This window comes from Vulpes vulpes, chromosome 3, assembly GCF_048418805.1.
Source record: "Vulpes vulpes isolate BD-2025 chromosome 3, VulVul3, whole genome shotgun sequence".
NCBI classification, from domain to species: Eukaryota; Metazoa; Chordata; class Mammalia; order Carnivora; family Canidae; genus Vulpes; species Vulpes vulpes.
In genome coordinates this window covers 39,748,564-39,770,914 of record NC_132782.1, presented here as the reverse complement: position 1 = coordinate 39,770,914, position 22,351 = coordinate 39,748,564, and the positions used below count along the sequence as shown (strand labels likewise).

The window sequence follows — 22,351 nt, the reverse complement described above, 5'->3', positions numbered from 1 at the left end:
TTTTTTTTTTTTTTAAGATTTTATTTACTTATTCATGAGAGATACAGAGAGAGGCAGAGACACAGGCAGAGGAAGAAGCAGGCTCTATGCAGGGAGCCTGATGTGGGACTTGATCCCAGGACTGCAGGATCACACCCTGAGTCAAAGACAGGTGCTCAACCCCTGAGCCACCCAGGCGTCCCTTTACAACGCTTTTGTAACATGGGGCCAACCAAACAGCCCAGAAGCTGACACTCTGATTACACTGAATGAAGGAATCTCATTCATGTTTTTTCCTATAGCGTAGTGGCGCCTGGGGAGGCCAGCCTACTGACCCTCGCCCAGGTCAAAGTGAATGCTGCCTCTGTGATCTTGCTGAAAATGTTCTAGTTCTTCCTCCTGTGAGGTGGGGAGGATCCATCTTTTCATGCCTATCTCAGTGATCTTGGAAAGTTTGGAGACAGCACGTAACAAGTGTCTAAACCAGCGTCCGCAATCCCGGGAGGTTGAGGGCCGAAGGCTGATATCCAGCTCGCTTAGCTCTTTGAGGAACCCCACATTTTGGCAGAAGATGGCCCATCCTGCATCACAGATGCTGTCGTTATAGCTCAGGTCGAGCTTCTGCAGCTTGGCCAGATGACCCGCCTGTATCACCGATGCTGAAAAATAAAATGACACCGAATGCTAAAACACAAGAACACTTTCTCCAGTGGCTGTTTGCTGCTTCCAGCAACACAGTAGTTCCAAGATTAGTGATGACAAGATTGGTGGTTCCTAAGGATTTGTTACTGGCTAGCAGCTTTATCCAGGATGTCTGAAGTCACTTTAGGACCCAAGCCCACGTACAGCTGGAGGACTGTTTTTTTCCTTTCCAAATCCCACCCCAAAGAATATCTTTTTTTGTCAAGTTTCTGCTCTGGGCTCCACTAGAGTTCCCAGCCCTGCCTGCAGACTCTAATTCAATGTGGGGAGTGGTGGCTCGCTGGCTTTAACCGAGGACCATTTGTCAATAGTCCTCTTGCTGTTTGATGCTGTTGAATTGTCCACTGCTCATTCCACCATTCTTCATTCAACAAGTATTTAACTGAGCACTTTTCACATGCAAGATACACCTGGGTGATTTCTAAGTCACCTTAGGGACCTCCAGTTCATAGGACACTTCTCCCTTTGAGGGGCACACATCGCAGTACTACTAAAAGGGCACCTGCTAAATAGTAGTTGGTGCTGAAGCTGAGAAAAGAGAGTCACAGGTGTGAGAGGAGCTAGGAGAGGCGCCCAAAGCAAGCCGCGCGTGCTTCCCTTGCCAGCAAATGTAGGCCTGGACTAGAGATCAGACGAGCGACACAGGATCTCAGAGTTGGCAGGGGCCTCGGAGGTCTCCTCATTCAGCCTCCACGTCAGTGACCCGAGAGGACTCTGTCACAGCCTCCCTACTGGTGACCAGCCGGCTCCTGTCGGAAGCACCCCCCTCAGGTTGCACCAGCAAAGTGAGGTGGCGAAGGTAGTGCACGCTTGGTAGACCACAGTACAGTGTACCCATAACTTCTTTTTTTTTTTTTTTAAATTAACTTTTATTGGTGTTCAATTTACCAACATACAGAAAAACACCCAGTGCTCATCCCGTCAAGTGTCCACCTCAGTGCCCGTCACCCATTCCCCTCCAACACCCGCCCTCCTCCCCTTCCACCACCCCTAGTTCATCTCCCCGAGTTAGGAGTCTTTATGTTCTGTCTCCCTTCCTGATATTTCCCAACATTTCTTCTCCCTTCCTTTATATTCCCTTTCACTATTATTCATATTCCCCAAATGAATGAGAACATACACTGTTTGTCCTTCTCCGATTGACTTATTTCACTCAGCATAATACCCTCCAGTTCCATCCAGGTTGAAGCAAATGGTGGGTATTTGTCGTTTCTAATCGCTGAGTAATATTCCATTGTATACATAAACCACATCTTCTTTATCCATCATCTTTCGATGGACACCGAGGCTCCTTCCACAGTTTGGCTATTGTGGACATTGCTGATAGAAACATCGGGGTGCAGGTGTCCCGACGTTTCATTGCATCTGAATCTTTGGGGTAAATCCCCAACAGTGCAATTGCTGGGTCGTAGGGCAGGTCTATTTTTAACTCTTTGAGGAACCTCCACACAGTTTTCCAGAGTGGCTGCACCAGTTCACATTCCCACCAACAGTGTAAGAGGGTTCCCTTTTCTCCGCATCCTCTCCAACATTTGTTGTTTCCTGCCTTGTTAATTTTCCCCATTCTCACTGGTGTGAGGTGGTATCTCATTGTGGTTTTGATTTGTATTTCCCTGATGGCAAGTGATGCAGAGCATTTTCTCATGTGCATGTTGGCCATGTCCATGTCTTCCTCTGTGAGATTTCTCTTCATGTCTTTTGCCCATTTCATGATTGGATTGTTCGTTTCTTTGGTGTTGAGTTTAATAAGTTCTTTATAGATTTTGGAAACTAGCCCTTTATCTGATACATCATTTGCAAATATCTTCTCCCATTCTGTAGGTTGTCTTTTAGTTTTGTTGACTGTATCCTTTGCAGTGCAAAAGCTTCTTATCTTGATGAAGTCCCAATAGTTCATTTTTGCTTTTGTTTCTTTTGCCTTTGTGGATGTATCTTGCAAGAAGTTACTGTGGCCAAGTTCAAAAAGGGTGTTGCCTGTGTTCTCCTCTAGGATTTTGATGGAATCTTGTCTCACATTTAGATCTCTCATCCATTTTGAGTTTATCTTTGTGTATGGTGAAAGAGAGTGGTCCAGTTTCATTCTTCTGCATGTGGATGTCCAATTTTCCCAGCACCATTTATTGAAGAGACTGTCTTTCTTCCAATGCATAGTCTTTCCTCCTTTATCGAATATTAGTTGACCATAAAGTTGAGGGTCCACTTCTGGATTCTCTATTCTGTTCCATTGATCTATGTGTCTGTTTTTGTGCCAGTACCACACTGTCTTGATGACCACAGCTTTGTAGTACAACCTGAAATCTGGCATTGTGATGCCCCCAGCTATGGTTTTCTTTTTTAAAATTCCCCTGGCTATTCGGGGTCTTTTCTGATTCCACACAAATCTTAAAATAATTTGTTCTAACTCTCTGAAGAAAGTCCATGGTATTTTGATAGGGATTGCATTAAACGTATAAATTGCCCTGGGTAACATTGACATTTTTACAATATTAATTCTGCCAATCCATGAGCATGGAATATTTTTCCATCTCTTTGTGTCTTCCTCAATTTCTTTCAGAAGTGTTCTATAGTTTTTAGGGTATAGATCTTTTACCTCTTTGGTTAGGTTTATTCCTAGGTATCTTATGCTTTTGGGTGCAATTGTAAATGGGATTGACTCCTTAATTTCTCGTTCTTCAGTCTCATTGTTAGTGTATAGAAATGCCATTGATTTCTGGGCATTGATTTTGTATCCTGCCACGCTACCAAATTGCTGTATGAGTTCTAGCAATCTTGGGGTGGAGGCTTTTGGGTTTTCTATGTAGAGTATCATGTCATTGGCGAAGAGGGAGAGTTTGACTTCTTCTTTGCCAATTTGAATGCCTTTAATGTCTTTTTGTTGTCTGATTGCTGAGGCGAGGACTTCCAGAACTATGTTGAACAGCAGTGGTGAGAGTGGACATCCCTGTCTTGTTCCTGATCTTAGGGGAAAGGCTCCCAGTGCTTCCCCATTGAGAATGATATTTGCTGTGGGCTTTTCGTAGATGGCTTCTAAGATGTCGAGGAAAGTTCCCTCTATCCCAACACTCTGAAGGGTTTTGATCAGGAATGGATGCTGTATTTTGTCAAATGCTTTCTCTGCATCTAATGAGAGGATCATATGGTTCTTGGTTTTTCTCTTGCTGATATGATGAATCACATTGATGGTTTTACGAGTGTTGAACCAGCCTTGTGTCCCAGGGATAAATCCTACTTGGTCATGGTGAATAATTTTCTTAATGTGTTGTTGGATCCTATTGGCTAGTATCTTGTTGAGAATTTTTGCATCCGTGTTCATCAGGGATATTGGTCTGTAATTCTCCTTTTTGGTGGGGTCTTTGTCTGGTTTCGGAATTAAGGTGATGCTGGCCTCATAGAACGAATTTGGAAGTACTCCATCTCTTTCTATCTTTCCAAACAGCTTTAGTAGAATAGGTATGATTTCTTCTTTAAACGTTTGATAGAATTCCCCTGGGCATAACTTCTATATGTACTGGGAAACCAGAAAATTTACTTGACTTGCTTTTTTTTTTTTTTTTTTTTTTTTTTTTTTGCAATATTTGCTTTATTGTGGTAGTTTGGAACCAACCCCATAATACCTCTGAGATACGACTATATTTTGTTTATTTATCCTACAATATTATTGACTACATTCTCTAAGCTATACTTTTCATCTGCGTGACTCATTTATTTTTATACATCTTAGTTCCCTTTATCTATTTCACCCATTCGCCACCCACCTCCCCTCTGGTAACTATAAGTTTGTTCTCTGCATTAAGACTCTGTTTTTTGTCTTGTTTGTCTTGTATTTTTAGATTCCACATAGAAATGAAATCATATAGTATTTGTCTTTCTCTGACTTATTTCACTCGGGATTATATCGTCTAAGTCCAACCATGTTGTCACAAATGGCAGGATCTCATTCTTAGGGCACCTGACCAGTCCGTGGAGTATGTGATTTGATCTTGAGTTCAAGATCATTGAGGCAATGATCTCATCACTGGGTCGTAAGTTCAAGCCACATGTTGGGCACAGAGCTTACTTGAAAAATAAAGAAATAAAATGTGTGTATCAAAAAAAAAAACCAAAAAAACCTCTATTTTATGGCTAATACTCCAGTGTGTGTGTGTGTGTACCACGCTTTATCCACTTTTTTTTTTCACTCTTTATCCATTGATCAATCTGTAGGCGCTTAGGTTGCTTCCTTATCTTGGATATTGTAAATAATGCTGGTATAAACAGAGGGGTGCATATATCTTTTCAAACTAGTGTTTTTGCTTTCTTTGGGTAAGTACTTGTGGTAGGATTACTGGATCATATGGTATTTCTATTTTTAATTTTTTGAGGAACCTCTCTTTGGCTTCCCACAGTGGCTGCACCCATTTACACTTCCACCGACAGTGCATGAGTGTTGCTTTTCCTCCACATCCTCTCCAACACTCGCTATTTCTTGTCTTTTTTTTAATCTTAGCCATTCTGACAGGTATGATACTTCATTTTTTTAAGATTTTATTTTTAAGTAATTTCTACACCCAACATGGTGCTCAAACATACAACCCTAAGATCAAGAGTCACACACTCTCCCACATGCCTGAGCCAGCCAGGCGCTCCCTTATTATGGTTTCGATTTGCATCTCCCTGATGATTATTGATGTTGAGCATCTTTTCAAGTGTCTGTTGGCCATCTGTATGTCTTCTTTGGAAAAATGTCTCTTCAGTTCCTCTGCCCATTTTGAAATTGAATCATTTGGGGTTTTTGGCATTGAATTATACAAATTCTTTATATATCTTGGATATTAATGCCTTATTGAATATATCATTTGCAAATATTTTCTCCCATTAAGTTGGCATTTCATGTTTTTTGGTGGTTTCCTTCATTGTGCAAAAGCTTTTAATTTGTGCAGTTCCAATAGTTTAATTTTGCTTTTTTTTCCTTGCCCGAGGAGACATATCTAGAAAAATGTTGCTAAGGCTGATGTCAGAGAGATCACTGCCTATGTTTTCTTCCAAGAGTTTTATGGTTTCAGGTCTCACATTTAGGTCTCTAATCCATTTAAAATTTTTGTGTGTGGTGTAAGAAAGTGGGTTCAGTTTTCCCAGCACCAGTCATTAAAGAGACTTTTTCCCATTGTTTTTTCTTGCCTCCTTTGTCAAGATTACTTGCTCATATGAGCATAGATTTTTTTCCCCCTTGGGTCCTTCCTTGCTCTGTTGTGTTGATCTACATGTCTATTTTTGTGCCAGTACCATACTGTTTAGATAACTACAACTTTGTAGTATATCTTGAAATTGGGGATTGTGATACCTCTTCTTTTGTTCTTTTTCATGACTGTTTGGCTATTCAGAATCTTCCATAGTTCCATACAAATTTTAGGATTATTTGTTCTAGTTCTGTGAAAAATGCTGCTGGTGTTTTCATAGGGATTGTATTAAATCTGTAGATCGGGGATCCCTGGGTGGCGCAGCGGTTTGGCGCCTGCCTTTGGCCCAGGGCGCAATCCTGGAGACCCAGGATCGAATCCCACATCCCGCTCCTGATGCATGCAGCCTGCTTCTCTCTCTGCCTCTCTCTCTCTCTATCATAAATAAATAAAAATTTAAAAAAAATAAAAAAAATCTGTAGATTGCTTTGGGTAGTATGGACATTTTAACAATATTTGTTCTCCCACCCGATGAGCATGGACTATCTTTCCATTTGTTTTCAATTTCTTCCATCAGTGTCCTGTAGTTTTCAGAGTATGGGTCTCTCACATCCTTGGGTAAGTTTATTCCTAGGTATTTTATTATTTCCAGTGCAATTGTAAATGGGATTATCTTCTTAAATTTCTCTTTCTGCTGTTTTATTATTAGTGTATAGTGTATAAGAATGCAACAGAATTCTGTATATTGATTTTGTGTCCTGCAGCTTTCCTGAATTCATCAGTTCTAATAGTTTTTGGTGGCATCTTTAGGGTTTTCTAGATATAATATTAGGCCATCTGCAAATAGTGAAAGTTTTACTTCTTCCTTACCAATTTGGATGCCTTTTATTTCTTTTTCTTGTCTGACTGCTGTGGCTAAGACTTCTATGTTGAATAAAAGTAGCAAAAGTAAACATCTTTCTCTTGTTCCTGAGCTTAGAGGAAAAGGTCTCCGTTTTTCACCACTGAGGATCATATTAGTTGTAGGTTTGACATATATGACTTTTATTACATTGAGGTGTGTTCCCTCTAATCACACTTTGTTGAGAGTTTTATGATGACTGAATGTTGAATCTTGTCAAATGTTTTTTTCTGCATGTCCTGAGATGATTATATGATTTTTGAGATGATCATGTTACTGTATTTTAAAGGAAATCCCAGACATAATTTTAACTTTCCTGTGCTGTTTGAATTTTCCGATCATGTGAGTATCCTAATTATTTCACTATTTTATACTTATTACATATTTTTAAAATCTGGGTAATAAGATCGTAGGCTATGGAAATACTCTTATAGTTTACTCTGAGAAAGTGCTGTTATTTATAAAAGAAAAAAATAAGCTACAGGTGATCAGGAAATTCTTAAAGAACATTTGTTAAAATAATCCAAGCAATATAAAAGTGGCAGTAGCAACTGCACATAGTAATAGTACTTGTCAGTCACTAAAAATCTTTTGGAGGGGTGCTCATTGCTTTGGAGATCTGGTGGCTGATGTCTGCGGAGTGCTCAGATGTGGGCACAAGGGTAGATGAAAGACACGGCTGTATTCTCCAATTCCCTGTTTCCAATGGGAAGTGGACATTACGGGGTGATTTTAGGGGATTTTGGGGAAATGTATTATATCCTCTGGAATCCAGCAGTGCAAAAGCTATTCCTTATTCAAATCTCTTTCCATCTTTCTAAATTGACATGGAGAAAGGGTCAGATTGATGCTAGCATGTCTTTAAACCCCTTTCTTCCCCTTTTTCTAATAAAGAGAGAATGAACCTCTATTCTAAGCCTTCAGCTGGCAACAGTCTAATAACATCTGTCTATCAGAAGTGATACCCATATTTCAGTGATGGTGATGGTCAGTCTCCTGTTTAAATAAAAGCATTTAAGAGTCAATATAAAAAGAAAAAAGTAAGAGTGCGGGTGCCACGTGGACAGGGCAAACTTTGTGAAGGGAGATGCTAGGTTACTGAAGTCTGAGTGTCCCGGAGCTGTCCCGGAGCTGCACAGGACCCAAGACTGTCCTGTGGGGAAGGTGAGGCGCTGACGTTGGGATGACCCACTGTGGTGTCTATGCCCATCGCTCCCTCTGTGGAAGGCCCCCCCTGTCTTCCTGGCTCTGGAACTGCCCTTATGCATTTTCACCCTTATCTCTCCTAAGCGGAGAGAAGGGAAGGTGTGCAGAGGGCTCCGCCGGAGGCCTGGCTGCGCTCCCGCCTCCCTTCCCCGCGCCGCAGGTGCACCGGGCTCCCGTGCCCACCGGACTGCGCGGGGACCAGTAGGTACAAACCCAGGAGGGCCACGTCCTCCGTCACCAGGGCACAGCTGCTCAGTCTCAGCACTCGAAGGGCAGCCAGGAACTTCAGCATTTCCAGAAGCAGCTTCAGGTTGCCACCAACACATTTGTTCCAAGAAAGGTCGACTATTTCCAGAGCAGGCAGGTAGGCGGAGGCTTCGGCTAAAATTGATAACAGAACAGCGATCACTTAGGCTTCCCTCTTTGGAACTGAGGAACCTGGGGCAACAGAGGACTGTAACTGAGATGAGGAAGCTGCGGAGACCGTTTTCTTTTGCCTGAAATTCATGACCACAACCTAAGTTGTCTATTTTTATTGGGCAGAAAAGTAAAACTCGATTAAGTGGAATTCACAACCAGCTGGGATTTTTCTCCTTTGGTTCCCATCGAAGAGGAGGAAGAGGCAAAGGATTTGGATGGTTGGTGGAGATTTCCAGAACGTGTCCTGGTTTTACATATTCCCGGGTAGGTCGTGGCTGAAGCTCAGCGCCGAGGGCCAAACCTGCTCGGGACTGAAATACCAAAGCATGTCTGCGCCTCCCTCCCTGCAGCTACAGAGACAAGGCAGGAACTAGTGAATTCTGGAGAGATTTCAAAAGGAGATTGAAAGAGGTTCTACTTAATTCTCAGTTACCCCAATGTTGAAATTAACCCAAACAACTTATTCCCTACATATAGTTAATTATGCTTTAATTCCACTCTTCTTTCTAAGGAATAACACATGTTATTCTTTAGAAGGGGCAAATATATATCCGTTTATAGTATCAAATAAGGGGATCCCAGGGCACCTGGGTAGCTCAGTGGTTGAGCATCTGCTCAGGTCGTGACCCTGGGGTCCTGGGATCGAGTCCCTCTCTGCCTCTCTCTCTCTGTGTCTCTCATGAATAAATATATAAAATCTTAAAAAAGGAAAAGAAAAAAATGCCTCCAACCTGCATGGTACAGAGACTTATGAATAAGAAATGGAATTTTTCTTCTAAAAGTGATGTGGAGAAATCTGTTTACTTGATTTACTTCTTTTTTTGTTTTTGTTTTTGAGAGTGAGAGTACAGGCATGTAAGGAGGGCGGGGCAGAGGGCGAGGGGCATCCTAATCAGGCTCAGGCCCAGCAGGGAGCTGACACAGGGCTCAATCTCATGACCCTGAGATCATGACCTGAGCCAAAATCAAGTCAGATGCTTAACTGACTGAGCCACCCAGGCGTCCCTACTTGATTTACTTCTTAATTCAAATTGAATGATAGGTTTATTTCAGATGATATAATTTAATGTAATACCTACTTGATGATGATTCATTATGCAGCAGTAATTGGGAAGAGCTCTATCTTCTGATCGCAGAAGACACAAAATTAAAAACAAAAATTTCTTTTAAAAATATCCAGCTTTGAGGGGCTCCTGCGTGGCTCATGGGTCAAGCATCTGCCTTCAGCTCAGGGCGTGATCCCGGGGTCCTGGGATCAAGTCCCACATGGGGCTCCCTGCATGGAACCTGCTTCTCCCTCTGCCTATGTCTCTGCCTCCCTGTCTCTCTCATGAATAAATAAATAAAATCTTCAAAAAATATATATCCAGCTTCTTCCAACTAGAGGCATCATGTTGTCTCTAAATTTATTTTTTTTGTAGAACTTCCCTAAATGGACATTATCCTGAGCAGTGGAATGTATCGTATGTGTGTGTGTGTGTGTGTGTGTGTGTGTGTTTGGGTTTACCTAATCATTTTGGGGATTACAGACTCCTTTGAAAAGTTTGTTTACTTGCTTAACTAATATGCAGAAATACCTAAAATGTGGTTAGGCTGTGCAGTGAAGATACGCACAAGCCTTGCCTTTGAGGAGGTTTATAAAATGGAGATAGACACATTGAGAAAAAACACATCAATAAATACGTTCTTACAAATTCTAATAAAGACTATAAAAAAACATACAGGGGATCCTAATTTAGATCAGAGAGGCGGGCAGCCCGAGTGGCTCAGCAGTTTAGTGCCGCCTTCAGCCCAGGGCGGAGACCGGGATAGAGTCCCACATCAGGCTCCCTGCATGGGGCCTGCTTCTCCCTCTGCCTGTGTCTCTGCCTCTCTCTCTCTGTGCTTCTCATTAACAAATAAATGAAATCTTTAAAAAAAAAAAATTTAGATCAGAGAGGCTGTCTTAACAGGGAGCATTTACACTGAGACCTGAAGTCAGAGCCTCCCAGGAAGGAACAGGAGGTAGGCAGGGGTGGGAGACATTCCATCCAGAGAACAGGAAGGCCTGGAGAGGAGGGAGAGCTCAGAGAGGGGAAGGAACCAAAGGAAACCAGCTGAGACTGGTTCAGGGAGCAAGGGGGAGAGTGGCCGAGAGGTCCTGGGGCCACATCACCTGGGGCCTTTTAGGTCCCCTGAAGAAATATGGATTTTACAAGGGATGCTATGGGCTGCCATGGTGTCTTTTTAAACTGGGTAGTGATAAGATCCAATTTACTTTGTAAATGAAATGGATAGATTCTCTCCCCATAGTTAATATTAGCAACTAATGTTCACTGAGCATTTACTATGTGCCAGGCACCTTTCCAAGAACTTTACAGGTGTCAGCACATTTAATTATTACAACCCCACGAAGTATCTATTACTATTCCATTTTACATTTTACAGACAGAGATGTTAAGTCATCTCTGTCTCAGGTCACAAGAGCCAAGCCAGGACTGGAGATTTAGGCAATCTGACAGCAGGTGCTGTGGAGCCAGAGAATGTACCACCCGCATCCCCCGCAAAGTAACCTCAGTCGACTTTGGGGAGTTCACAGCCCCCTCCCCCAGGCGCAGCCCCCCACGGACCCTCTGACCCAGGTGAAGAACTCCAGATCTGAAAGGTACATATCTTGCTGCTTTTCCCCATCCAGATGTGGGGACAAGATGAGCAATGCTGTGAGGGGTGGGCGTAGTTCACAGCAGGGACCAAGCCTGTGCCAGCTGAACAAAGTACTTGGGCCAAAAGGGGGACGACCATGCCCTAACTATAGAGTTCTTGGAAGTCGAAGAGAATTATATGCATTCATTTCTGTTAACAGATATTAATAACTAGCTTACTTTATTGATAGGACATATTTATTTCATGAGTCATAGCCCATAAAACAATTCATTTTTCATGAAGTGTCAGCTGGCATAGAACACCCGAGCGTTAGAGAGGAGCACTCTGTTTTCATCCTCATCCAGGGGGCACCAGGACGCAAGCCTGCTGGCCTGAGTGTGTGCCTAAAAACAGAGTTGACCGGCCAGGCCGGAGGCTGCAACCCCCAAAAGGTTTCCTTGCAAGGCTGGTTGGTACCTGGGAATTTGGGGTTTAGATGTGTTGCAACCATTCCTTACCTAGTACGAGTGGCTCGCTGCGCCTAAACTGTGTGTCTACCCGTTATATGGCTTACGCTGCACACCAGCTTTCCTTCTGGGCCGGGAAACATGACCTGTGACCGCACGTGTCCCCAAAAAAAGCCCCAGACGGAAGGCTCAGGGGAGCTTCTCTGGAGGGCGTCATTTCCCACGTGTTGCCAGAAGTCGCCGGGAGAGTGAAGTGTGTCCTGCGTGACTCCACTGGTGGAGGCCTCTCGGAAGCTTGTAGCTGGCTTCCTCCACACTTCGCGCCACTCTCCGTTCCCTTGGCGGGTTTTGCTTTGAATCCTTTGGTTGTAATAAATCGCAGCAGTGAGTAGTACAGTGATACGCTGAGAGCTGAGTGTCTTCCTAGGGAATCTCTGAACTGAAAGGTCGTCCTGGGGACCTCCCCCCCAATGCTCTCCACCTGGGTGGTGAATTCTGAAAAATGACGCAAAGTGCCTGTGCCCCAAAACATCTCTGTGTCCTTGCAGATGATGTTCTTGCCCCCGAAGAGACAGACATTCCAGATTCTATAGCCCCTTGACCGAGGCCAGACTGCATCCGTGACCTCAAGCAGGTCCGGAGTCCTAGACAGGACAATGAATCCTGCCAGAAAGTAGGTGCTGAGCAGTCAGCGAGGCTCGCACACTAGTGATTGCCTCAGTTTCCCCGCAGACTCCCGGCAGCCCGGTTTGTGCTGGCACCTCGGAGAAACCTGGACCTCCAGAGTTGGCTGCATACACTTTGGATTTTTAATGGTCAATTCGCAAATGCCAGAATCATTCATCTGGCCTTCAGAAGGCCACTTTTGAGCGAGCACATTTCCTGAAAAGCAGACAAATTGGTGCTTCACGGTTTTGCCTGTGGCTGAGTGTCGGGATGAAATTCCAGTGTAGGGAGTATGTGTTCTCGCGTGTTGTGTGCGTGCCTGCGGGGGCCTGGCGAATTCTCTTACCCAGGGCGGCGAAGGTCTCGCTCTCCAAAGCACAACCGTTGACCAGTAAGGACCTCAGGGCCGGTAAGAATCGGAGTCGGCTGAGTAGGTTTTCAGAAGAGCTGCCCATCTTTCTGTTGGCAGATAAATCCAACTCTTGAAGACTCGACAGTAAAGGGATTACCTGGGCTGTTAAAATGTCAGCAGTGACACGTTTTAGGCTGATTATGTGGGTCCCACAATCCCCTCCCTTGCACAACCTTACACACACACATACACATACGCCAGCTACGCTTTCGGTGTGCAGCTTGGGCTGCTTCCAAGCCTCTCTCCAGCCTAGACATTAGGAGCAAAGAAAGGCCTTGGATGCAGAATTGGGTTCTCGTCCTGCCTCTGCTGCTAAATAACTGTGTGATTTCAGGAAAGTGACTTCACTTCTCTCAACCTCAGTTATCGTAATAACAACAATAATAACAGTACTTCGCAGGGTCATTGGGAAGGTCAAATGTCCTGGTATATGGAAGGTACTTGGTACATTGCCTGGCACACATTAGCTGCTCAATTAGTGCTCGATACCATCATTCTTTTCTCCGAATAAAGTACTGAGTATGAGGGAGCAGTGAAGTCAGGCAGTCAGGACCGATGGCTGTCGGTGACAGCACTGGCGTGGTGGCCTGAGGGCCCTGCGGGGCCAGGAGCCACCCTTGCCTCACTGTCTTCCTGCTACCTTTCCTGCCTGCAGGCCTTTGCCCTGGCTCCTTCCGGTGTGGGAAATGCTGGGGTCTCTGTGGGGCTGGCTCACGTCCTCAGAGCCTTCCAGGGCCCCCCGAGCCACATCACCCCTCGGCCACTATCAGATCACCCTAGCAGAGGTGAGCTCTGTGTGTGAGGCCCGCTTCCTGCCCAGAGTGTGCAGCAGAATCTAGGCCACGGGAGGCATGGACATTTGTGGAAGGCGGGGGAAGGAGGATGGGAAGGCAAGAAAGGCAGGCAGGTGGGATCCCAGCGGAGGTAACCGCTTCTTCCCCTTGCAGCCCCCCTAGCACTCTGCTCTTCACCATGCGGTTGGTTTATGTCCGCCCTACCGGGCTGGGGCTCCTGAGGGTGACTAGCCGGTTAGCCGGTGGCACAGTGCCTCGTACCATTAGATGATTAATCAAAAGCTGTTGGCTAGGGGCGCCTGGGTGGCTCAGTGGTTGAGCGTCTGCCTTTGGCTCAGGGTGAGATCCCAGGGTCCTGGGATCGAGTCCCACATGGGGCTCCCTGCTGAGTAGGGAGCCTGCTGCTTCCTCTGCTGTGCTAGTAAGTAAGTAAGTAAATAAATAAATAAATTCTTTTTTAAAAATTTTTTTGTTTTATTTATTTATGATAGGCACACAGTGAGAGAGAGAGAGGCAGAGACATAGGCAGAGGGAGAAGCAGGCTCCATGCACCGGGAGCCCGACGTGGGACTTGATCCCAGGTCTCCAGGATCACGCCCTGGGCCAAAGGCAGGCGCTAAACCGCTGCGCCACCCAGGGATCCCAATAAATAAATTCTTTAACAAAAAAAGGCTGAACTCTTCTCAGTTTTCACATAGTCAGGAGCCTAAAATGTCATTTAGCGGGTCTAACATATAGATGTTAGACCTAAGAAACTATTTTACTGTTCTCCTTCCCAAATGGTACTGAAAACAACTAAAAAGTTCCTTTTACTCCTGTTCTTAACTGATTGATTCATGCATCCAGTCATATCCAGCAAGCATTTCCTGGGTGCGGGCTGGGTGCCAGCCCTGTACCTGACCGAAGGAGAGACCCTGGAGGTGCTCCTTCAGTGGGGCCCATGATCCAGAGAGGGAGCAGGGACGAAGGCCCCAGGGACAGAAGGTCAGCACAGACAAGGGCCGGGGTGATGTCGAGGAGGGAAGGGCTAGCAAATGAGGTCGGAAGGGCAGAGGGGGAACAGGGAGACCATTTGGACTTGCGACAATCTGGGCATGAGATGACAGTGGCCCGGACCAGGGTAGCAGAGGTCTAGAGGGTGACCTGGGGTCAGATTCGGGAGGCATTTTGAAGGTTCATTGTGGCCACAGAAGGCATAAAGCCCTCGGCCCCAGGCTATGCGTGTGCTGTTCGTTTCTCTAGCACGTGCCTTAAATGCAGGATTGTGCCGACTGTGCAAAGCAAGTGTAGGCACCTGGGGTCATAATGGACCCCCCAGACACCCCCCCCCCAAATTCTTCTGTGATTTCATTTGTATCTCAGGGGCTTGACTTCACTTTTGGCTATAAAACATGGTCATTTCGAAACAGCAACAAACACATATTCAAAATTTCTCCGCCAAGTGCCACGTCCATCATCTACAGACCCGCGCAGGAGGAGCTCAGACTCCCCGGCGTTCCCGGGCACCTCATCGTGCCAGATACAAGACTGGGGCATTCACTGGGCTTTTAGGACTTGACGCCTTTGAGGACTTCATAAACACCAAGTTTAGGGGGACACCCCAAATTTGCCAAGTTCCAAACCTCTACTGAGTTTCCAAAAGCCCTTCCTTGGGCCCCGCGGTTCACACTTACTCAGAGACGCCACGTCGGCGGCCGTTAGCGAGCACTGGTGAAGATCCAGGACTTCTAGATGCTCCAGCGCGGCCAGCTGAGCTGAGGAGTCTTCAAAACCTCCACCCAGCTCCTTGTTGCAGGAAAGGTCTAAGTTCTTCAGTTCACACAAGTACCGAAAAACAGCATCTACGAAGAGAGTCAGTAGGCCCGTTCTGACAGGTTATAGGGTGGGAGGCAGGTGTGGAACAGGGGAGTGGACAGGTGTGTAGGAGGAAGATCGAGAAGGCACACTGGGTTGAGAAAAGCCAAGACGGAGGCAGAACTTTAGACTTCCTGCCAACTGGCCCTCTTTGGACTTGACAGTGGCTTCAAACACACGCCCCGCACGCTCTGATCTGCACAGAGCGCCGAGGCCTTTGGTAGAACCCTGCAACTGATGGTGCTCCCCCTTCTACCCTGGAGCACTGGCATTTCACAGAATCCTAGGCTCGCTCACACTGCCAGCCAGAAGGATATTATGGGCTCTGAAAGTCGGAGGGGAAAACACAATTTCATTTCATGTTCTCCCTACAGATGCCACTGAAGCTATTCTTTTTATCTGTACCAAGTCCTTCCTACTAACTGAGCATAAAATAATGCTGACATTTTCCAAAGCAAGGGGGAAATGGAGAGCTTTAGGAGCACGAGTAACTTTTCTTTTGCCCAGTGTCTATCTCAAACCCAAAATAGCCTGGCCTTTTCAGAGGCAGCCATTTTAAAAGGTTATTTTTATAATCATGAAAGCATACCCTTGCCATAAAAGATCTAGAGAAGAATAAGACAAAGAAGATATAAATTGCCCATAATCTTATATTTTGTTGAATTTTCTAACAGCTTAAAAAATTAAATATAGGGACGCCTGGGAGGCTCAGTGGTTGAGCATATGCCTTCGGCTCAGATTGTGATCCTGGGACCGAGTCCCATAACGGGCTCCCTGCAGGGAGCCTGCTTCTGCCTCTGCCTATGTCTCTGCCTCTCCCTGTGTGTCTCTCAGGAGTAAATAAATAAGATAAAATAAATTGAATATAAACTAAAATGACACATGCATATAAAAACCTCAGTTGTTGCTAACTCACCCAATAGTCGGACACTGTCTTGTGATAATCCACATGAATGCAACTTCAGTACTTTCAGATTTGAGGTACTTCTTAACCCCTGAGCAATACTGTTCAGACTGGCACCGATGTTTCTGTTAATGGAAAGATCAAGTACTTCGAGATTTTGCATCATGGGCAGCAAGTCACCTAGAGGGAGGTGAATCCAAACAAGAAGAGCAACTCAGTAAAAATGCAGGGTGTGAATGTTGGGGCAGGAGGGGGGCAGCCTCTTGTGACCCTGGGGGGTACAGTGAGCCACTCTTCCAACTCAGGGTAAGAGAAAGCACAACCCACGTTGACTCTCAGGCTGCCTCATCATGGGGCCTGTTCATATTAATTTTCTGGAAAGGACTCTTCCAAATTCCACTTACCCACAAAGGTCCCGTCTTCTGATGTGAGGTCACAATCCACAAGCTCAAGCGTGCGTATCTTACTCCCTTTTTGGAACTTCTGGAGGATCAGAGGCAAGTTTCCTCCCACCCTACTGTTCCAGGACAAGCTCAGCTCCTCCAGTTCAGGTATTGCCTCGAGTGCTTCTCCTGTTACAAAACAGCCCAAAGACTGGGTTGACTGCTGACCCACAGAGCAGGGGACCCACCTCAAAATCAGTACAACCATTACCATGGGATAATAATGGCTGGGCCAGGGACTGGTTGGGTGCAGAGGAACAGGGCAAAGAAAAGGACCCAGCTGCTACCCGTTCCCAGCAGGGTGAGCCTCTATATCTACAGGCACAGCAGTTCTGGCCCCTCCAAAATTCAGAAGCCACACCCATGTGCAAGAATCACTGTAGCAAAAACTCCACCTGTCAGTAGGGAGGTTTCACAGAGTTATTTCTGTGGTAGCAAATATTTGTACTATTCCAGCTAACTTTCTGTCATCCACCTTGCCTGGGGCCAGCATCACGGGGAAGCTAGGCCAGGGGATGAGGTGGGGCAGACAGGGTGCCGGCTGCCACAGGGGTGAAGCTCACTTTGACATCAAGAGTATCACATGCAACTGAACCGAGCGCTGCAGAGAACAGGTCACACCGCACAAGGCGCTGGCAGCTGGTAGCAGGCGTGTAGCCCTGGGGGGTAGAGGAGGATGGGGGAGCTTGGCATTTCGGAAACCCACCCGCCTGGGAGGCTGGGAGGGGACAGGGAAGCGACCAGGGAAAATCAGCCTTGGGAATGGCCTCCGCTACCTTGGGCAGAGCAGAGAGGCACCTGCATGGAAAATGCACTTTCTCAACATGCAGAGTCAGTCTCAACACTGGACAAGTAAGAGTATTGGAAAGTCCCCCGTGTCTCGAAGCCTCTCCTCCACTGTCCGCTTCTGGGCCTGGATTACTTATTACCACTGGTTATTCGCTGTGTGGACTCAGGTTTCAAGAGCCCAGGAGCCACATGTTTAAATGCGTGTTCTCCCAGCACGGGTGGCATTTTGTGAGCCATTGCTGGTCCATTGGAGAGGCTTTCTAGAGCCCTGAAGCATTCCTCAGGGTCAGAGACAGAGAGTATGTGGCCGATTAGCCCTGTCTGCAGCGTCCATGTCCTGGGCGGTCCTGCATCTATCATCCTACACTGAGCAACTGTAACAGGTACAATAATGTTGGAATGTCTCCTCATTTATGGTCTCTTCTCCTTAAGCCATTTACTCTCCCTGCACCCCATCTGTCATCAAGGCTAAGGGAAGTCCCTTCTGATGGGGGAAGATGCAGAAGCCCCTCCAGAGAGGAGAGGGACTCTGGGAGAGGGAGCCGGTTACAAAACATCATAGCAACAAAGATGCAGACCCTCTCCTGAACCGGGTAAGTTTAGAACAAGTCCCAAGGCAGAAATCCCAATTCCTGATTTCCTAAGGACAGAAGATCTCTCTTAAAAAAAAAAAAAAAAAAAAAAGATTAATCCTAGAAGAGTAAACAGACTACATTTTCTTTTCATGCCTGAGTAGCAGTGAGTTAAATTCGCAGCTCCGCTACACAACAACCAGCTGCTAACCAGTGGGGCTAAACTGATCACATAAAACCACTGCACGTTAATTCTGAATGAGGGAATAGAGAGAGGAGGAACTATCCACCGTTGGGCACATACTATGTGCCAGGCATGTAGTAAGTGCTTCACAGAAATTATTCAATCCTCACCATAGTTTTTTGAGGTTGATAACAAACCCATTTCAGAGATAAGAGAGCTGAGGCTCAGGAAAGTTAAATAATTTGTCCATGGCCACAAAGCTAGCTGGAAGTGGGGGTTAGAATTTTGAACAAAGAGCTGGGCAGCTCCGAGATGCATGGTGTTTCTCCTCAGCTACAGGAAGGGTGGGCTGGGGGCATCAACCGACCCTGATTTTTCTACAGAGGGATCCGAGAGAAGACATTTGACATGGATTGTGTTGTTTTTATAGAAATCTTTGCCGAGATGTAAATGCTCAAAGCATGTCACTGAAATAAGACACATCAGACCAAAAGAATTTTTAAAAATATGAATGGCATCCAAGCAAGGATTGTAATAAAAGAGTTGGGTTAGTAGCATGACACATTTTATCCTACGCTCTATGTCATTCTATGTTGAGTATATAACGTAATTGAGGCTCTAGTTCTATTTAAGGCGTTGCTTTTAATGTAAAAATCTTGTTTTGATCCATTTTTTAAAATGAGAGTGGACGGCATCAGGGAAACACAAATGAAAACCACAACAGGATACCGCCTCACACCTGTCAGAATGGCTAAAATGTGCAAGTCAGCAAATGATGACATCGGTGAGGATGAGGAGAAAGGGGAACTCTTGCCCTGGTGGTGGGAATGCAAGCTGGTGCAGCCACTCTGGGAAACAGTGAGGAGGTTCCTCAAAAAGTTGAAAATAGGGCTACCCTATGACCCAGCAATTGCACTACCGAGTTTTCACCCCAAAGACACAGGGGCACCTGCACCCCAACGTTCACAGCAGCAATGTCCACAATAGCCAAACTATGGAAAGAGCCCAGATGTCCACTGACAGATGAATGGGCAAAGAAGATGTGGTCTGAATATACACAGTGGAATGCTACTCAGCCATCCAATAAAAAAGAACTCTTGCTATTTGCAATGACGTGGATGGAGTTAAAGGGTATTACACTTAGCAAAATAAGTCAATCAGAGAGAAAGACAATTATATAATCTCACTCCTATGTGGAATTTAAGAAACAAAGCAGAGGATCATAGGGGAAGAGAGGAAAAAATAAAACAAGACACAATCAGAGAGGGAGACAAACATGAGAGGCCCTTAATCATAGGAAACAAACTGAGCGTTGCTGGAGGGGGGTGGTGGGGCACAGGGTAACTGGGTGATGGGACACTGAGGAGGGCATGTGGGCATGTGATGTAATGAGCGCTGAGTGTTATATAAGACTGATGAGTCACTGACCTCTACTTCTGAACCTGATAATACATTATATGTTAACTAATTGAATTTAAATAAAAATTTTAAAAAATAACATTGCATAAATTTTTTTAAGTGGGAGCAGAAAAATTTAGAAGAGAATGTTTCAGAATTGGAAGATAATCATTACCTACCCCAACTCCTCAATTTCATAGACAAGCAACAGACCGAGAGTAAGCAAATTTGCTGAATTATCTCCATTTAAAATCCATGACAGCAGGTGTCCATCTGGCCAGCCCTGTTCCCTTCTCTGTCCTGGGGCTTACCACAGTGCTAGGTACAGGCTGCCCAGCTTTTTAGAAGTTATACAAGTGCTCAGCATGGCCTTCCATCACCCATGTGCTCTCATCCATGAGCACCCGAGGGGGTGTGACCCAGATAGTTTGCCCTTGACTCTTCAAAGCTGCTTCCAGGGAAGCATTCATCATACCCAGGGCTCGAACATCATCAGTGGTAAGTCTGCAACTTCCCAGCCTCAGGATTTTTAGCTTGCTGACAAGATGCATTTGCTGGGTGATTGAACGGAGGGTTCCGCTGACAAAATCATTCCAGGAAATATCCAGTGTTTCCAAGTCTGGGAGAAGAGGCAGCAAGGCAACTGGAGGCAAACAAAAGAAAATATGGATTTGCATATGTAATGTGCAACTGGTAGTAAATAGGATCCAACGCCTATTGCCCTGTAAGAGAGAAGGGAGGCGTGGACGTGTTGACTTGCAGCAAAGCAGGGATCCCTCAGCCATGCAGTTGGAGAGACCATGATGTTTACATTTCCTACTTCCTAGGACATTTTCTATTTCTGCCAGATAAATGCACTCTAAAAATGCAGCAGTATCTTCATAAGATTTCACAGGAGCTCCTTTATTGGAGCAGAAATGGTAATTCTGTGACTACGGCTGTCACTGTGATATGTGGTCTAGTCCTTTTATTTTGCAAAACACTCTGAAGTCCCTCACCCCTTCATCCTATTGGATCCTCAGGCTGAGAGCCAGAGGAGTGCTGTGTTGGCCAGGATTGCTGAGATTGAGGGTACCTGTTACCCTTTCTTTATATCGTGATTACCTGGGTATCACCACCCAGGTAAAGGCGCCCCTTATATTTAAATAGACCAACATGTGGAGGGTTAGGCAGGCATGAAGCCTGACTGGAACCTTCTCTGAGTACCTGCCACTGCTCATTAGAATGAAGTTACTGGCTGTGAAAAAGATTCTCAAAGGCCATTTTTATCTCCTGAAGCAGCGAGACTCAAGAGTGGAAATGCCAACCTAGAGTGGGTAAAGCATCTTGGCTTGTTTGCTTTTAGATATCTGTCCTGAAGGTTAAGGGCAGCAGTCAGAAGTAGCAGCTCCAGACCTCCCAAAGCTCTGAGGCCATGCTTAAGAGTGAAATTTGGTTTTGGTTTTTGGTTTTCACTAGCCTTCAATTTCAACTTGTTCACCAAAATCCTACCTTTATGAAGCATAAAAGTCTATTGAACACACTGAAAAGGAAAAAAACAAAAACAAAAAACACCAAGATTGCTGGGGCCCGCTCTCAGAGACCCCAAGTCGGTGGTTTGGGTTGAACACAAGTGCCTGCATTTCCACAAGTTCTGCTAGTAATTCTGACACACGGGCATCTGGAAACACGGGCATGGTTAGCGTTTCTCTTAAGAGAATTGCCCAAAACACAATGGCATGGATTTTAGTTAAAATAGTCACGGGCCCCTCCCTCACAATTCAGTTCTTTTGGTAACTCTGCGTTGGTGGACCCATCCAGCCTCATGAAAGACTTAAGGTATCTGAGAAAAAGGGAAACGAAAGGTGGCAGTAGTTGTGTGGGGAGGGGGGTCTGGTCTTCACAACCTGAGTCCTGTTGGCGTGTGACAATTGCTGGTTACGCTTTTGAGTACAAAAGTCGTGAGCGATAATTGCTGGTAGTTCCACTTTCATGCCACAGGTAACTGAGCACGACGCCCCTGTACATTCCCGGGGGCGTGGGCTCAGCTTTAGGGGTGAGTTGCATGAGTTTCTCTCGTAGGCAAGACAGATGCTTTCCAGGGAGTAAGGAGCAATCCACATGGGGGGCAAAGTCCTCAGGAAGAACCCACAAATTAACTTTCCTCCTAAAAGCCCAAATCTTTGAAGCTTGAGGAAGGATCAGTTGACTTGTTTTTTGTTTTAATTTTTTAAAAATATAAGTGGCCCAGCTGCTATCCCTGAGCCTTCTGGAGCCGCCCTGCAGACCTTGCAAGGCCGGCGGGTAATGAGTGTGATTTGCCTGCTTATCTCCACCCAGGGAGAGACCCACTGCATACAGACCCACTGCCCTCAGGTCCCCGGGTGTCAGTCCGCGGTTATTCAGATCGAGACTCTGGTCCGCGGCCGTCGGGCCCAGCTGGGGCGGCAAGAGCTCGCTCTTCTCCATCCTGGATCCCGGCGCGGTGTCTGGGGGAAGAGGCTTAGCTGCACGGTGAGAGCGGAGGACAAGGCTGTGAACGGCAGGGGGACGCACTAAGGCTGCAGGACAGCGCCGGCCAACCCTCTGCAAGGTCACCCAGAAGGGCAAGGAGCAGCCCCCGGAGGCCGCACGTGCCCTGTCCTGCCTCCGGGAGCTGGGCCTGACCCCTCCACCCGGCCTCTGCCCATGGAGGACCCGAGGAGCTCAGGGGCTCTGCCTTTGTGGCCTGGCCTCCTGGCCTGGGGGCGGCGCCGGGTCCCGGCCAGAGGGGGACACTGGGCAGCACGGCCTCGAGGCCCAGCGCCCCGCCAGACACACAGATGCGTCTGGCACCTGCTGACATGGGGATCGCAGGCATTTGACCAAACAGGGGAAGAAGGGCAGGCGCTGCGATCCCTGCC

At 46.1% G+C, this 22,351-nt stretch overlaps 1 protein-coding gene across 5 annotated transcripts in view; it reads right to left on the bottom strand.

Moving 5' to 3' along the window:
* Positions 1-22,351, bottom strand: part of LRRC31 (leucine rich repeat containing 31) — a 29,015-nt gene continuing 6,664 nt past the window's right edge. For 2 of the 5 annotated variants that reach the window (XM_072752244.1, XM_072752243.1), the window contains exons 3-9: positions 21,812-21,955; positions 19,945-20,112; positions 16,488-16,655; positions 16,096-16,263; positions 14,999-15,166; positions 8,158-8,325; positions 1-638 (exon numbers count right to left, since the gene is read on the bottom strand). In XM_072752244.1, coding sequence (XP_072608345.1) covers positions 307-638; positions 8,158-8,325; positions 14,999-15,166; positions 16,096-16,263; positions 16,488-16,655; positions 19,945-20,112; positions 21,812-21,955 — 1,316 coding nt within the window. In that variant the 3' untranslated portion in view covers positions 1-306. Of the gene's footprint in view, positions 639-8,157; positions 8,326-12,465; positions 12,634-14,998; positions 15,167-16,095; positions 16,264-16,487; positions 16,656-19,944; positions 20,113-21,811; positions 21,982-22,351 lie in introns of all 5 variants that reach the window. The other 3 variants (XM_026007693.2, XM_072752245.1, XM_072752242.1) reach the window with 3 other exon arrangements.